The sequence below is a fragment of the Halichoeres trimaculatus genome, unplaced genomic scaffold, assembly GCF_033239565.1.
Source record: "Halichoeres trimaculatus isolate MK-OKI-2021-1 unplaced genomic scaffold, fHalTri1.1 fHalTri1_scaffold_9, whole genome shotgun sequence".
Lineage (NCBI taxonomy): Eukaryota > Metazoa > Chordata > Actinopteri > Labriformes > Labridae > Halichoeres > Halichoeres trimaculatus.
In genome coordinates this window covers 8722155-8737726 of record NW_027437188.1, presented here as the reverse complement: position 1 = coordinate 8737726, position 15572 = coordinate 8722155, and the positions used below count along the sequence as shown (strand labels likewise).

The following is a 15572-nucleotide window of genomic DNA, read 5'->3' as shown; positions in this document are numbered from 1 at the left end:
GGAGGAAAAACAAGGCCAAGGATGTGCTTGATGCGCTACTTTGGCTTCTTCCTTTCGTTTCGTATAAGCCCTCCATTATTTGCAATCATGTAATGCAGTAATCAATGCAGGATAGTTAGGTAATGATCTCTCCTCTGCAGACTTAATGACGGCAATAAACTGGGAATACGCTGATGGCTTTTCCATCAGGCTCTCCTCCTAATGTGTGTGTGTGTGTGTGTAGGTGTGTGTATACATGTATAAATGAGACATAAGGACATCATCATATTGTTTCTACTTTATTAAGAATGCACTTTGGCACCCCTTTATTTTCTTCACTTTAGGCTATTATTTTACAAACTAGATATAAAAGGACATAAATAAATGACATAAGTTACATGTACCTAGAGCTCCTTGACAAAAACAAAATAAAACAAAAAAGAAACAAGGCCAAAAAAACATGATCATGTCAAAAAATGTACAAAAAAGATTGAGAGAATGTTAGATCTACATGACTAGATCATATGGCATCGGAAGGCATACAATGACAAACATTAACTCTTGTGTTCTGTTAATTTTTTTCTTCTTTTTTCAAATCGTCCAACATTTAAGTAAAGGAAAAAAGTATTTTACAGTACATTCTGGTTTCCTTCTCCTTTCCAACATGTCTTGCATATTTCCATACAGGTCCTTTTGTCGATAGATAAAACCCAAAAGAAGAACGCGTCGCCAAAAAAAAGGAGAGCAGTACAGCTGTATTAAGGACGGAGGTGTTTCTGTATTATATGAAGCGTCACTTACAAGTTCAAAACATTCACATAAGTATAGTTTAAAGAGATAAAAGATCAAAAAGGATATAGTCCATTGGGTTAAACCTGTAGCTGTATGATGTGCTCTGGAGAAAATAAAAGAAATCAACAGTTTTCCCTTCTTAAACACCTTTTCTTACACTTCTGATCCTTTATTTGTGTCTTTTTAAACTGCTTCCATTTCCACATGGAGAGAAACAGAGTTCCCACATTTCCTCCTCGACCTTTCAGGAGCTTGGAGCGTCCAAACTCAGGAGGCTTTTGGTCACACTTGTCTGTGTTTCCAAAACCGTTTGTCCATTTGCAAGCCGCAGTCACTGCCAAAGCAGAAATGGGGTGCATTCCAGAAAGCGGTTTTTATAAATGCTGTAACTGAGAAGAGTTCGCACGATCGCAGAGACACAGCTGACGTTTTTTTTGTTTTTTTTTAGAGGACTTAAAAGAAAAATAGTCCAAGTTTTGTTTCTTTTTTATGTCAAAACAATACATCTCTGTTGTCCCCTCTTCCTCCACAGTGGCATGAAAACAGACACCATTACTGATAGTACTTCATAGACGTTGCCACTCATACAGCTTCACACACACACATACACACACTCGTGCACACACGTCATCACGTCCACACACCCAAATCAAACGTTTGTTACATTACATGCAAACAGAACGAAACAAGAGAAACCAAACAAAAGTCACAAAATGAAGTGAAACTTTTCAAATTAAAGTACATTATCCGCTGGAACAAGCCTTCTCTGTTATATTACATTCTTCTCATTGTCTCTGTTTTATGAAGCTGTTGAATCATTCATAAGATTTCCAGTACATTGCTGAGTGGCCAAGCACAAGCACGTGGAGGTGGCCAGTATGTCAAGGTGACGTGTTGTGGTGACGGACGTCCCAGACGCTTGTGGATGGATTTGTCGTCTCAGTGTCAGAGGGGGGAAAGCAGGAGGAGGAAGACAAAAGAGGAGGTCGAGGAAGAATCCTGATCGTGGCGAGCCAGGCTGGGATCCATCAGGATGGACGGCAGCAGCTGTGGAGAATGAAAAGGGGGGAGGAGAAAAAAGGGAGGCTGCATCAGTCATGGTGGTTTTGAATGTAAACAATTTCTACTTGGCATGCCGGCCCGACCAACAATACTGCTGCGCTCCAGCTCCAGCTCAACGGAACATTCGACTCATCTGCTAAACAAAACCCGACGCCAAAGCCAGAGCATCTAGAGACTGCGAGCGGCCGCCCTGCAGGGAGAAAATATGGATTTCGTGGCAACGATGTATTAACTTGTGCGCACCACATGTTGTTGTGTTTGTATAATATATGAAAGATGCCCTTGATTTATTGGCCCACTTTGAAAGCGCACAAATAGACATTTAACCATCCAGAGTATTAGATAAATACTGCAACAGACGGTCAAGTCGCTCTGTTTCCAAACTGAAATAAATCCTCTGTATGGTCTTCAACATTCCTCAAACAGGAAATATGGATTAATTACAGCACAGGAACTCTAAATATTTATCCCAGCTTTTGTTTCATGCTCAAAAAAACCTTGTAAAGCATTTTTGGATAATTTGTTTAACATGAAGTTAATGGGTTTACGCTGAAAGATTAATTGCTTTATGATGCTGTTAGGCTTTTCCTCGAAATGAAGTCCGCCAGCACACATTTGAAACAGAAAGGCATAATATTAGGAATACTACTCATTAAAGTCACATTTACACATGATGAATAGATTAAGGGGATATAAATTAATCTAAAGTTAATTCTTCTATCAAGTTACTGTTTCTTTTTCTGAGTCATTTATAAGATTAAGCGACTTTAGGTTGAGGATTTTATGTCCATTTAAATAACTGGTGAGAAAATGATCCAACTTTTTTGTGTGTTTGAGACAATTTAGCGCACAAAACAACCTTTAAATCCCATTAGAGTGGTGCTGATACAGGGATTTAACATTAAATTAAATACACAATGTATTATGGGAATAACTAATGGGCATATTAATCGAGAAAATGAATTAAAAGGCTGTGTGGTAAATTATTTTAAAGAGAAAGTTTTGTTAAGTTCCAAACTTTGGACCAATTAGTTTAACATCATGGAGGTGTATTAATCAGTGTATCAAACAAGCATTTGATGCTTTGTTAACTGTGTCTTAAAGTTCTCACAGTGATTTAGTTAAAGGAAATAAAGCAATAATGTCTCATATGTAGGTATTTGTTCATATGACGAATATCTTCTCACATCACTTTGATGACCAAATGCATTTTATGGGTTTTGCCTGATTCTTAGTCTTTGGCATTTTGTGGTTTGAGTGCCATCCTTTTTCACATGAGTTCAGGATTTTTTCCTGATTTTTGTAATACCCGTATGATTTATGTGTTATCATGTACTTTTGAACTCATGCCTGCTGCTGAAAAACAATTTTCCCACGGGACTATAATAAAGTTGAAGTTGAAGACACCTTAAATCTAAATCTAGACAAGCCAATAGAAAACAACGACCAGTTTAACTTAACAAAATTAAAAGCACGATGCTTCTGTTACCATGAAAACAAAACGCTGAGCTGCCTCCAAACAAAGTGTGGCCAACACTTTCTCCTCTATCTGCAAAGTGTTTCACAGCTTTACTGGGCTCCTGTTTGGCTGACTGGAAGTCAGCGGCTGATTAATTTTTCCCATTAACATGCCAGCAGCATGAGGCCCACAGACTGATCACAGACCAGCAGCTATTGATCCGCTGTGGCTGCCTGAGGTGCAGCGACCGGCTTGTTAATTAACACAATTTCTGGAGCTGAGGGGCCACTGATGAGAGACGGGGGGGACTAATGAATCTTCTGATACTCTGTGCCTGGACACAGTTCACATTAATCGCACATTATGATTATAAACAGAGCTTTAAGCCAATATATTCATCTGTGTCTTCTTAATTAGACCTTTTTTTTCGCTGAGTCTGTGAGAAAAAAATAGAATTTATTCTCACCTTGATGATGGGTTGAGTAATCTTCTTCACATTGTCTTGTTTATTTTCTTGGTGATGATGATGGTGCTGATTCATTCTTTGTCTTTGTTCTCTTTGTTGCAGCCTTTTGTCCAATAACTCCTGCGACTTAACTCCATCAGATGCGTCCAATTCATGAAGTCAGTGTGGTTTCAGAGGAAGAGCTGGAGGGTCTTACAGAAGCAGTGGGGCAGGGTCTCTTATTCACATGTGGGGTTGAATGGAAGTATCCAAAATGTGTTTATCTGAGGTGTAGGAGGGCATTTTTTTTCTGGGAAGACAAGGGAGTGGGAAAAAATCCTCTGGAAGATCAAAGACATTCTCAGCAACATCCTGAGGGCAACAAAAGACAGCGTTCTGGGAGAAAAAACAAGGCCAGAACGGAGCCAAAAACACAAAAAGCTCCTCAAGATAAGCCCCCCGTGAACTGCCATCTCTGCCCGGAATTCAACCCTCAACCTCTCAGAGAATCACTGTTCATACACAAACGTCAGGATCCTCATGTGGGAGATATCAAACAGATCCAGCTGAGAGGGAACAATGGCGGCGTCAACGGCCTGCGAGTTCCACAGAAACAACTCATGTACAATAAACATAGTCACAGGAAATCAAAAGAAAAAAATCTGCTCCACGGATTATTCCAGAAAGAAAGTTCCAGAAACAACTCTCTGCCCAACAGGAGGAAGAAAGGTATGGTTCCCTCCCTCCTTCGCTTTTCCTTCCAGACCATTAAAGGCACTCCAGATTGGCCTCTCGGAAGCACTTTTCCAGCCGTCCCTCCGTCTATCCGTAAATGCTGCTCACACACAGAAGCGTCCCATTCTCCAAAACAACACAGAAAGGGCAAGGTAAAGGTCTGATTCAAAAAAAGTGCCATTTTCTCCACTTTTTTCTTCTACATCGTCTTCTCTTCTTTTAGATCCAATTTAAAGTGCATGGATGAGGTAAACTATTTCTTCATAGTTTATTTGTCTCTTCTTTTTATACTTTATCTTTTTTGTTATTTATTTTTTTCATAAGAAACGAAGTCGCTTTGAATCCTTTTTTTTTCCTATTCCTTTGTTTGAAATCTCTCAGACGGGAACCATTCTGCCTTGCATCTGTTGCATTTGAGACAGCATTCCCTGGACACTGGTTAGGATCTTGTTCTGATGCGCTGCCGAGGAGATGCCCATGCGAGCCATGTCCCTGAGAAGGATAAAGAGAGGAGGCCTTTTAGGATCGGGGACAACAAAAACAAACAGGTAGATCAACTCCACATGATGAATTTAGCAGCCGAGCTGCTCGACAGCTTAACTGCTGAACACGGAATTTCACCTGCCAACACAGTGATGCTAATCCTGTAATCTAAACAGATGAAATATACATACATTAAGATCGCAGACAACTGGCAGACACTTAGGAACATTTTACACATGTAGAGTTCACTGACGACCACAAAAAAGATTTTCCTCTCACTATGGAGAGGGAACGTTGAACTTGTGCTGCTTGTTGCTGCTAAAGCGGCGCTCTACATCACCGTGTTGAATCTGTACGGTAAACTTTATTCTGAGGAGATTTTCTTCACAGAAGTTGTTAAATTAAAGATTTAATTTCATATTACTAATTGAATTCTTAAAAAGTTTTTGTAATAAATCAAGTACCAGCCAGGAAAATTGTTGAAAATGTAATTCCCTAAAATGTTCTTATAATTGCTCCTTCATTACCAGAGTAAATTGGCTTTACTTCAGAATCTCTTTTTCCTAATCATCCATAACTTTAGAAAAACATCAAATTTAGATTTATTTATCTATCATTGGTTAAATTCTTTACAGAGATCTCTGCATATTTAACCCCTTGTGTAACCTTGCAGAGCAGATGGACCTGCCTGATTCAGTTTCTGAAATCCTGCAGATCCATCTTGCCTGGTTCCATTGACCAACGATTTCACTCAGCTAAATTGTAACCGGCCCAATCAGAGAAGAGAGGCGGGAGCTACTGAGGTGACAAGCAGATGTGGCATCAGCAGGCTTTCGTACTTGTCAGTGTTCCTTTGATTCTTAAGCTAACTTTACAAAAAAACAGCAGCAGTCGTATTACGCCATAATCACAGCTGTTTCTCACGTTCCTGTAATTGTTCGTTAATTGTATCTCAGCAGCAGTGCGCATAAGCTACGTCATGCCATGGCTTGATGTGGATTGCTGACTTCTTTGAAGGTCCTACCTCTGAAAACAAACCTGAAGAGCTGCTACCCAGATGGACTAGTGAAATATTTCCATGGCGGAAATATGAAACTGTTCGTCTGGCGTGTCAGCTTAACCCCTTGTTGCCTGTCGTCGCAAATTTGTGACATACCCTGTCAGGTCTTGATGCAGCTGAAATGACTTTTGTATCTCATTATTACCTTTTGATTTATATTCCACACATACCAAAGATCACATCAGATCCATTATGTCACAATATGTTGGTCAGGGGATGAACTTCTCATGTCTATGTATATAATATAACTTAGTTATGACTTTTGTGTGCACTCTACTCAAATTTACAATCTCCACTCAGTTAAACATCTGTAAGAATGCAAAAACACATAAAAGCAATCTGTTTTTATAATTAATTCAGGCAGTAAGGGGTTAAAGCTTTTGGACCCCAGAAAACAGGAAGTCCACCTCAATTCACTGTTTACTCCTTCACTCTTTTCTTTCAGTCTCTCCACTCACTCTTGTGTCATGTGGACCACAGCCTCTGGAGTGGTGTATCCAGCGGCGGTGAAGTTGTCGCAGTATCTTTCCATGCCGATGGCCTGCAGCCAGTCCTCCACTGTGCCCGCAGCTGATGACGCCTCGGGGCTCCCTGGTTCCAACAGGGTGGTGTTCGGCCTGTTGGGTGGAGGAAAGAACAGTTGAATCTGAGTTTTATTCACTTTTTTCTTCAGTTCGTGTTTGAAGCATCTGCACCGTGATGTTGGCAACTGCCTGTGCAAAGAGGCGATAAAAGTTACATTCTGTTAAAGTGCTTTTGATTTAAAAGGTAATGATCCACTTTCTTTTACAGCCTAGAGCTCCTCTGATTCATGACAAAACAGCGGCGTATGGGAATAAGGGTTTTCCTGATTCCCGGCTTTGATGCCGTGGAGTCAGAAGTGTATGACACATACACCTTGCATGATGACAGAGCGCTTTCCACAAGCCGTAAAATGCACCGTGCAACATTTCTCCCAAGTTTTGTCCTGTCAGCAGCTCAGTCAGGGTCTGCTCTGGTTTGTGTCCCTGTTTTGTGAGTCCTACTTAAAAATCCAGCCAAAGCAAACACGGTTCCTCCTGAGTGTGATGGACACAGTTAGTTAATCCTTAATTCACGAAAAGCACACAACCCTGCCACACTTTGGTGAATTTTACCACACACTAGAGTTTTCATCACATTCAGATATTCATCGGGTGAATATGTCTCCCTTTTTCTCACATTCCTCTTTTCCTTTTCTTTCTGTTTGAGCGGCGCCGTGGGCCATGAAACATTTACACGGGGCCGGTGAGTCTGAGTCGGTGGCGGTGTCGTTTCGCTCTGGTGACTCTCTCGCTCTCACACTCTTTATCGCTCTGTCTTCTTTAAAAGGGATGTTGAGTTAAACTGTGAGAACAGGATGTCAGACTCTTTAATAAGTCATCTCTTCTCAGTAGGTGGAAAAGATTATGCATGGAGATCCCTTTTTCACAGACGCACACCTCACTCAGACACACACATTCCTCTCTTCCCCTTCTCTCTTGTAACTGTAAAAGCAGCATTTATAGGATTCAGCTCTGCTAATTACTCCACCAGGACCCTCTCTTGCTTTCGCTGCGTCCCATTAGGTGAGCGTCTGTGAATGTGTCCTGCTTGCATGTGCGCACACACTCATTAAAGTCAAACAGACTCCCACTGGCCTGCGTCGAGTCTGTAAACACACGTAGGTCATTCTTAACACGTTTAGCCGCTCGGAGTAATGGTGTCGGAGCCGTGGGGTCATGTTTGTTTTTAACTCAGCGTTACATCGTAATTCTCCCCCCTGTTAGAGCGGCTACATTCCTGATTATACAGCACCATTAAAGCTAGTTTGCTGAGAAATCCATTACAGAGGGTGTTTGTGCTGAAAGAGCCACTCGTTGCTGCTAGATAATGTTTAATGGTGAATGTAAACAGCGGCGCGGGGGGACTGTGAGTGTGTGTGTGTTTGCTTTGGTGTGAGAGGTCAATAATGTTGCACAAATTGCGTTGAGCCACAAATAAGCCTTACGAGTGTGTTTATGCTCATTAAAGGTTGAACAAGACATAACTGCAGAGTGCCATGGTGAACTAACTGCATCCTCCCTCCACTTTCTCTGCTCTTTTTGAGACTTTTTTAAAGATATTTATTATAAAGATACTTTTTATAAAGATATTCTATAAATTTTTGAACCTTATTCCTAAAGAGCAAAGTAATATTGACATTTACTTTGATTTAACAGGCAAAAAAACTGGAGTCCAGGCACCAAAACTATTGTGAAATGATTTTCATCATAATAAAAGAAAAAAAAAAACTTTTTTGTGAATCATGTCACTCCCTGAATTGTCTGATAGTTGGCTCATTTTATAGGAGCTAAGGACTCAAAAGCTTCCGTATTTGCTGATCTATAAATGAGGAGAGTTAATGGGTGAAGGGCCGGTGACTGAGGGTGGAGCAGAGGGACACACAGTTTTTTCCAGTTTCACGTAAAATTACTGACAAAACCTCATCTCTAAGTCCAATGCATGTCTCAAAAAAATATGAAAAACTAACTTGTGTGACGGTCCATCTCTCCTTCATATGAAGTCTTAAATTATGTGATTCATCTGTTTTTTTCTTATCTTTCAGACACAAATGTTTAGCCTCTTGAATCAGATTAAAGTTTAACTAATGATAAGAGTTTATTAGCTTATGAATCTTATATTGTGTAATGGTGATAACAGAAACAGCTGAACAAATTATTTTATAACAGTGTTGTAACTCTTGATAGATGACCTGGAAAACTGTATGATCAAAAAATACCAAACAATAAAATTACGAACATCCAGCCACCCTGATTGTGGACAACAGATTAAGACATAAACATATTTACTGGTGACTTTGTATCTTAGAGTTTATAGCACACAGACAATTTCAGGCGAGTGAAATAATGTGTCTTAGGCTGATGCAGTCGTAATTCTCACCTGACAACAGCTTCTCCCCCGGTCCTTTTCAGGGTGTTCGGGTTGCGGATCAGTTTGTCCAGCATGTTGACAATCTGTCCAAACTTCGGCCGGTCAGCTCTTTCTCTCTGCCAGCAGTCCAGCATGAGCTGGTGGAGCGCCACGGGGCAGTCCATGGGCGGGGGCAGCCGATAGCCCTCATCAATAGCCTTGATCACCTGAAAACAACATCAATGAAGTGGTGAGTAACTTTGTGTCTGACTGCGTTTGTTTGGAGAAAACTGTTTGTTAAATTTCTGTTGATTAAATTTGTTGTCAGCATCTGTGGTATTAGGCGTGAACCCAGTGTTTTCTCTGAATGATTTACTGCTTTTGTGTTATCACCCGTGTTGGTAATTTAATCATGTAACTAAGTTATGAAGGATTTTTACAAATCCCCCCCACACACACACACACACACACACACACACACACACACACACACACACACACACACACACACACACACACACACAAACACACACACACACACACACACACACACACACACATCTCACATTAGGGTGTTATCATTTGAGCTCACACATTGCACCCTAATGCAAGATTCATGATGGTCTGCACATAATTTAATTCCTTCAGACTTACGTCTTGGTTGCTCATATCCCAGTATGGTCTCTCGCCGTATGACATCACCTCCCACATGACGATGCCGTAGCTCCACACATCGCTGGCCGAGGTGAACTTTCTGTAGGCGATGGCCTCTGGGGCTGTCCAGCGGATGGGAATCTTCCCTCCCTGAAATTGAAAAAAGGGGCTGATTAATGAAAGCCGACAAGTAAGGTGACGCACAGACAGACCACTTGCTGTCTCAGGAACATGCTCACATACACACACACACTCACCCTGGTGGTGTATGCAGCCTCAGGGTCGTCTTCCAGTACACGGGACATGCCAAAGTCGGACACCTTGCAAACCAGGTTGCTGTTGACCAGGATGTTGCGAGCTGCCAGGTCGCGGTGAACGTAGCTCATGTCTGAGAGGTACTTCATTCCTGATGCAATCCCACGCAGGATGCCGACAAGCTGGATGACGGTGAAGCGACCATCGTTCTTCTACAGAAGGAAAAACAACATGATTGAAAGCTTTTCTCATGAGAATGTATGAAGTATGTGTTATATTCCACTATAATTACTTTTAAACATCATCACGGCTGAACTGTACATGAAAGGTTGTTTTTCTTTCCATCATCTGAGTGCAAAACAATACATAAGTCCTTATCTGCTTATATCTGCGTACACACACCACTCAGTGACAACTTTAAACTAGAAAAGCACTAAGAGAGCACAGACCTCTGCCAAGCATATTGTGGTTGTCATGGGACACTTTCGTCCTACTTTAATGTTATACTCCCTTTCAGCAGACTGTCTGCTACAATTTGGTGTTAGTTGCAGGTTTGTACCATAATTTGTTACCTGACAGTGTTGAAAATTATGATGACCCAGTATGTATCTCATATTCTAGATCTTAGTATCCAGAAAATTGCCAGGAGCTGGATTGTACTCTAACATCTGTCAGAAATTATGGTGACCTTGTCTTGTATTGTTTTGCAAAGCAATCCAACCATTTATCATGGTAATAACAGCCCTATCTAAGGATGATAAGGAATCCTTTAAAAAAGTCCAGGATCCAGTCAGTAATCCGGATCACCTCCAGAATCTAATCACTTCTCCCTTATCCCATTTTGAACATTCCCTGAATTCTTCTTTAAGATCCGTTTGTTACAATTTGAGTTATGTTGTTCACAAACAGACAAACTCTCCCAAAAACACAACCTCCTTGGCGGAGGTAATTATTCAAACATTTTTAGTCTTCTCTAACTTTTATCTCCCTTCTCTGTCACTGTGTACTGCATAATCTCTGGAAAAGGCACCATAGCATCATCTGAAAACCAGAAGTTTAGTGAACCCTGAAGGTAAAACCCGAGCCAACCAATCACCTTGTCAGAAAAACAGTAAGTCGATCAAGGGGAGGATAAAGATTAGGGGGAATGTTTGTGAACGAACACTTGTAATTTCAGGTGGATGACATTACAGAGATAAGATGGGATCAGCACGCTTCAGTTCTATCACACACACACACACATAGGTACACACACATGTGCAGACAGAAACGCATGACTGACCCTTAGGAATGCATCCAGCGATCCGTTTTCCATGTACTCGGTGATAATCATCACTGGCTTACCTAGAAAGAGGGAGAGGAAAAGAGTGAGAGAATGAAAGGCGGATGATTATGGTGGTAAACGATGCACATCACAGCCCGACGTAGCAGGGGGGTCTCAGGGGAATGTGTGTGTATGTGTATGTGTGTGTAAGACCATCCATCTCTGTCCCGTAGTGATTTAATTAGCTCAGTGTTACGGTTGCCCTGACGTCTCTCGTCTTTTCCTGCACATGCAAAGGCATCTCTACTGAAACAAAACACCACTACACACACATACACACAGATACACACACTAGCTTGTGTTTATGCAAATATGTACTGACGTTGGATGCATTATCCAAAGTGTCATCACAGTCAACCTCCCAGAATCCCTCTGACTCCCTATTTATGTCACTCACTGTCCCTTTGCCCTCTTTCTCCTCTGCCAATTTTGGACGCATCTGTCACTCTCCTGCCAGCTCCTCTATGTTTCTCCGTCTCTAAATACTCTCCCCTCACTCTCTTTTCCCCTCCGATCCCTACCACTGCCACTCCTCTCTGGCCTTTTTCACCCCGTCCCTCTGTCATCTCCTCTCCGTCTCTCCTGGGGGATCGTCTGTGTCTTTATCTGAGCCGGGGCAGGCGACGGGGAGGGTGGACATTCCCTGGTGGGTCTCTTTCTGTCTTTGTCTCATAGGATGGGGGGGAGAAAAGCGGGCATGAGGAAAGGAGAGAGGAAGAGGAGAGAGGAAAAAAAGGAGGGAGGGTGGCTTGTTTTTGTCCCAAATGGCAGCAAGCTGGTGCGTAACCAGGCATGGCGGCAACACATGCTGAAAAAAGCGAAACTGTAAATTCCAGTGAGAGCAGTGCCGTCTGATTTCAAGCAGCTCTGTTAAGGTGGACTTAAATGCTCAGTACATTTAGGAAAGTGCTGACTTACAGCTAAAGTCTAGTGTGAAAACTCTCATGCACTCCTGCAGAACGCTTACAGCAGCGACGGCTGAGCAGTTGGCAGCTGAGGTCTGGAAGGTGAAGTTCCTCCACTCCACAGCAGGCCTTAAGCCGTGCCAAGAGGCCGTCAGTCACCGCCTTACCCGCCGCGTGATTGGCACTCCATTAATTACGGGGCACTCCGGCAATGCCCCAAAAAGAGGAAGTGAAGTTAAAGTTGGGGGAGAGCTGGGGGCTCTCTTTGTCAGCCATCTTTGTTCCCTTTGTTGCGCGTCTCTGCCCCAGGGCGGCCGTTGATTGACAGCTCCCCAATCAAGTCTGAGGAGCGTCTGACCTGCGACCTTAAACTCTCGCCTCCACAGCCCCGCCCTCTTCCTCCCTTACCATTTGCATGCTAATTCCTTGTTTACTGAATACGCCCTGCCGCCTTTGGCAATGAACTCTGGGCAAGGGCCCCGCCAATGGGCCGATTATCACCTGCCAACAAAACCAGGGCAGAGAGGAATAAAAAATGCAACAGGGGTACAATATTGGGGGAACGTTGAGCAAACGCTCTCCAGAGGCTCTGGCGTTTGCAGAGAACAAAGATCGGGCTCTTAAACGCAGATCATTTTCAAATTAGCACGCTCTTACTTTATGTAAATCAGCTGTTAAACATATCACGTCTGAGCTCTAATAGGGCAGAGAGTTTAATTACATGCTAGCATGATGGAAACATTAAGTATATCCAAGCTTCAAGACGGAGGAGTCCAGCCAGCAGTCCTCAGTGAGACGTTTTTGCACATTTATGTATTTCAGTGCCTATTTGGAGTTCCTCCATAATTAATAAGGCTTAATTGGCTCTGTTGGACGTGCCAGCAAACTGAGGCCAGATTGAGAATTCCCTTTAACTTGATTGTAATGGAGAGGGGAGTGCAATTCAAATAATGGATTTTTAATAGATTCCACTGACACTCTCAAGTGTGAAGGACTAATTTACCCAAACTTTGTGTCAAGCTCTGAGGAGCAGGAGTGGAAGAGGTGGAAAGAGAGTTATCTGATGATCTCCTTGCTTTGGCTGCTGTCACTGCTGCGTATCTCACCGTCTTTGTCTCTTTCTTTTCAATCCACCGGTTCAGCAGTTTTACCTCCCTGCACTTTCCCTCGCTGTCTTCTACGCTGCTTTTCTCCGTCTTTCCGTGAATCCATCAGGCGCTAACCGCCCCCCTGTCTCTTCCTCTCCACATCTCTATTTGCGCCCTCCCTCTCTGCTGCTTGTCTCCGGTTTCCCTCCCTTCCTCCTGTCCATCTGTCCACCTTTTCTCGCTGGTTCCTGCTTTCGTCTCTGTGAGGTCTGAGAGGTCATTCCCTGCGCTGAGAGGTGTGATAGGTGATAAGCAATTCAGCCTGTGCTGCTGTTCACTTTCAGCTCAGGCTAGGGCCAAGTGTGTGTGTGTGCGTCCACCCAAAAGTGTGTGTGTGTATGCAAGAGTGAAAGAGACAGCGTTATCTAGCGCAGATAGAACAGGGCTGTTGTGTCACGACACATTAAGGCACTTCATCCATCTAACCTGCGCACTATCAGCTACGGTAACACTCACACACACATGCATCCAATCGAAGACGCACAGACGCTGCAGTGGCATGTGGCGACAAGACAAGACATCCACACACACACACACACACACACTTCTGGCTGAACAAACAGCATCAGGGAAGGTGTAAAAAGTAGGAAGAACAAAAAGAGGGGAGTGCCAAGGGCAGAGAGGGGGAATTGGTCGGTGCTTTGTGGCCGAGCAGCAGCAGATAGAGGAGGGATAGAGTATCACTCCCTAACCCCAAACACATTTACCGCTGACACCATGATTAATGAGCCCAGTGCCACGCTACAGGGCCTGTTTCTGGACCCATTAGACCGCCTACTCAACTACCAGGCTACCTCTAGCTCCCCCCACCTCACCAGCGTTAGACCCCTTCCATCTGGACACAGACCACCTGGGGATACACTGGATGGGACAAAACGCAAGTGCATGAATTTTAACGCAAGCCCTGAGACTTCTGAGTGGTTTTAAAGCTCAAGATGTCCCTCTAGGCTTTGTTACAGATTAATCATTTTATTTTATAGCCTAGTGTCTGCTTTGTATTTAATAAATTGGCATCAAAACAGTTTAAGCATTTAAAATTCCTCGCTTTTTTGCAGTTTGTCTGGTGTTTTCTTAAAGCAATTTAACTGTAACTCAAATAAAAGCTCTGTGTCCCATTTTTTTTAAATTAAATTAAAGTTAAAGTGGCACTTTCAGAAGCTGAAACCACTTGAAGTAGTCTTTTTCTTACCTTTTTGTCATTAAAATAGATCACTGCATCATTTCCAGAGGGAAAGAAGGAGTATGCAAACATTCAAACACGCACTGCCACACACACACACACACCTTTTGCTCAGCTAAGATCTGTTTGTCCCTGCACTCACCCTTCTCCAAAGTCACCTAAAAACCGCAGACGTGGTTTGTAATGATTTATTGTTCCAATTTTTCAAGGAAGGAAGGGGACAGCAGAAATGAATGTCCTTTCAGTGTTATTATAATAAAATAGTCATTGTGTGTAAATGTGATTGTGTGTGTGTGAGCAATCATTTCTTGCAGCGATGTAGTTTTCCATTATTTAGAAATGAAAACCCAACACCTGTCACCCCTCTGTGCGTGTGAGGTAAATAAAATGTTGTGCTGAACCTACATTTGGTGACTACGCCCTCCAGGTGGATGATGTTCGGATGGTCAAACTGTCCCATGATGCTGGCCTCAGACAGGAAGTCCCTCCTCTGCTTGTCTGTGTAGCCGGCTTTCAGAGTCTTGATGGCCACGCAGATCTCCCTCTTGCCTGGCATCTTCAGGCGGCCGCTGCAGACCTCCCCGAACTCCCCTGCGAAACAAACACGATCCGGTTTGAAACATGGAGCGATGAAACACAAGCACTCTGATACCAAAGTGCTTGGATGATAAATCACATCAGGACGGGAGTTTGAGAAAGTGTGTGTGTGTATGTGTGTGTGTGTGTGCACAGGTTAGAAGGGGTCCACTTTAAACATTGATCAGGGTCTCTAATCCCTCACGCTCCCTCCTCCCTTCAGCCACTGAAGCAGAGAGAGGGGGAGAGGAAATGGATATTGATTCTTTCTCTTTATTATTTTGTCATTGGATGACTTTTCTGTGGCCACAGGAATAGCGAGGACAACATATTTAGCCTCTTATAGCTTTCTTTCCCTTTTTTTCTGCAACTGAAGCTCTCTAAATGCCGACTAAATGTTGTTGTTCAGGAAAACAAACATTTTTTATCCTAAAGGAGAGCACATAAAAGCCTCCACAGCCAAACATGACTCACCAGAGGCAGATTATTTGCATGAAGCGAATACCAAATATATGATTATCCAATTAGGTGGATGCTTTTATCCAAAGTATGTTACATTACGCTAGACTGAAAAAGCTTCCCATAAAACTTCACTTATAATAATT

The 15572-nt window shown here is 42.7% G+C and overlaps 1 protein-coding gene across 4 annotated transcripts in view; it reads right to left on the bottom strand.

The window, feature by feature from the left end:
• Nucleotides 1-294: 294 nt before the first annotated feature.
• Nucleotides 295-15572, bottom strand: part of LOC141797346 (ephrin type-A receptor 4) — a 63940-nt gene continuing 48662 nt past the window's right edge. For 3 of the 4 annotated variants that reach the window (XM_074678650.1, XM_074678648.1, XM_074678649.1), the window contains exons 11-18: nt 14797-14982; nt 11117-11178; nt 9837-10046; nt 9580-9729; nt 8956-9152; nt 6474-6632; nt 3759-4964; nt 295-1818 (exon numbers count right to left, since the gene is read on the bottom strand). In XM_074678650.1, the coding sequence (XP_074534751.1) occupies nt 4850-4964; nt 6474-6632; nt 8956-9152; nt 9580-9729; nt 9837-10046; nt 11117-11178; nt 14797-14982 (1079 nt within the window). In that variant the 3' untranslated portion in view covers nt 295-1818; nt 3759-4849. The remainder of the gene's footprint in view (nt 1819-3758; nt 4965-6473; nt 6633-8955; nt 9153-9579; nt 9730-9836; nt 10047-11116; nt 11179-14796; nt 14983-15572) is intronic. The other variant, XM_074678647.1, reaches the window with a different exon arrangement.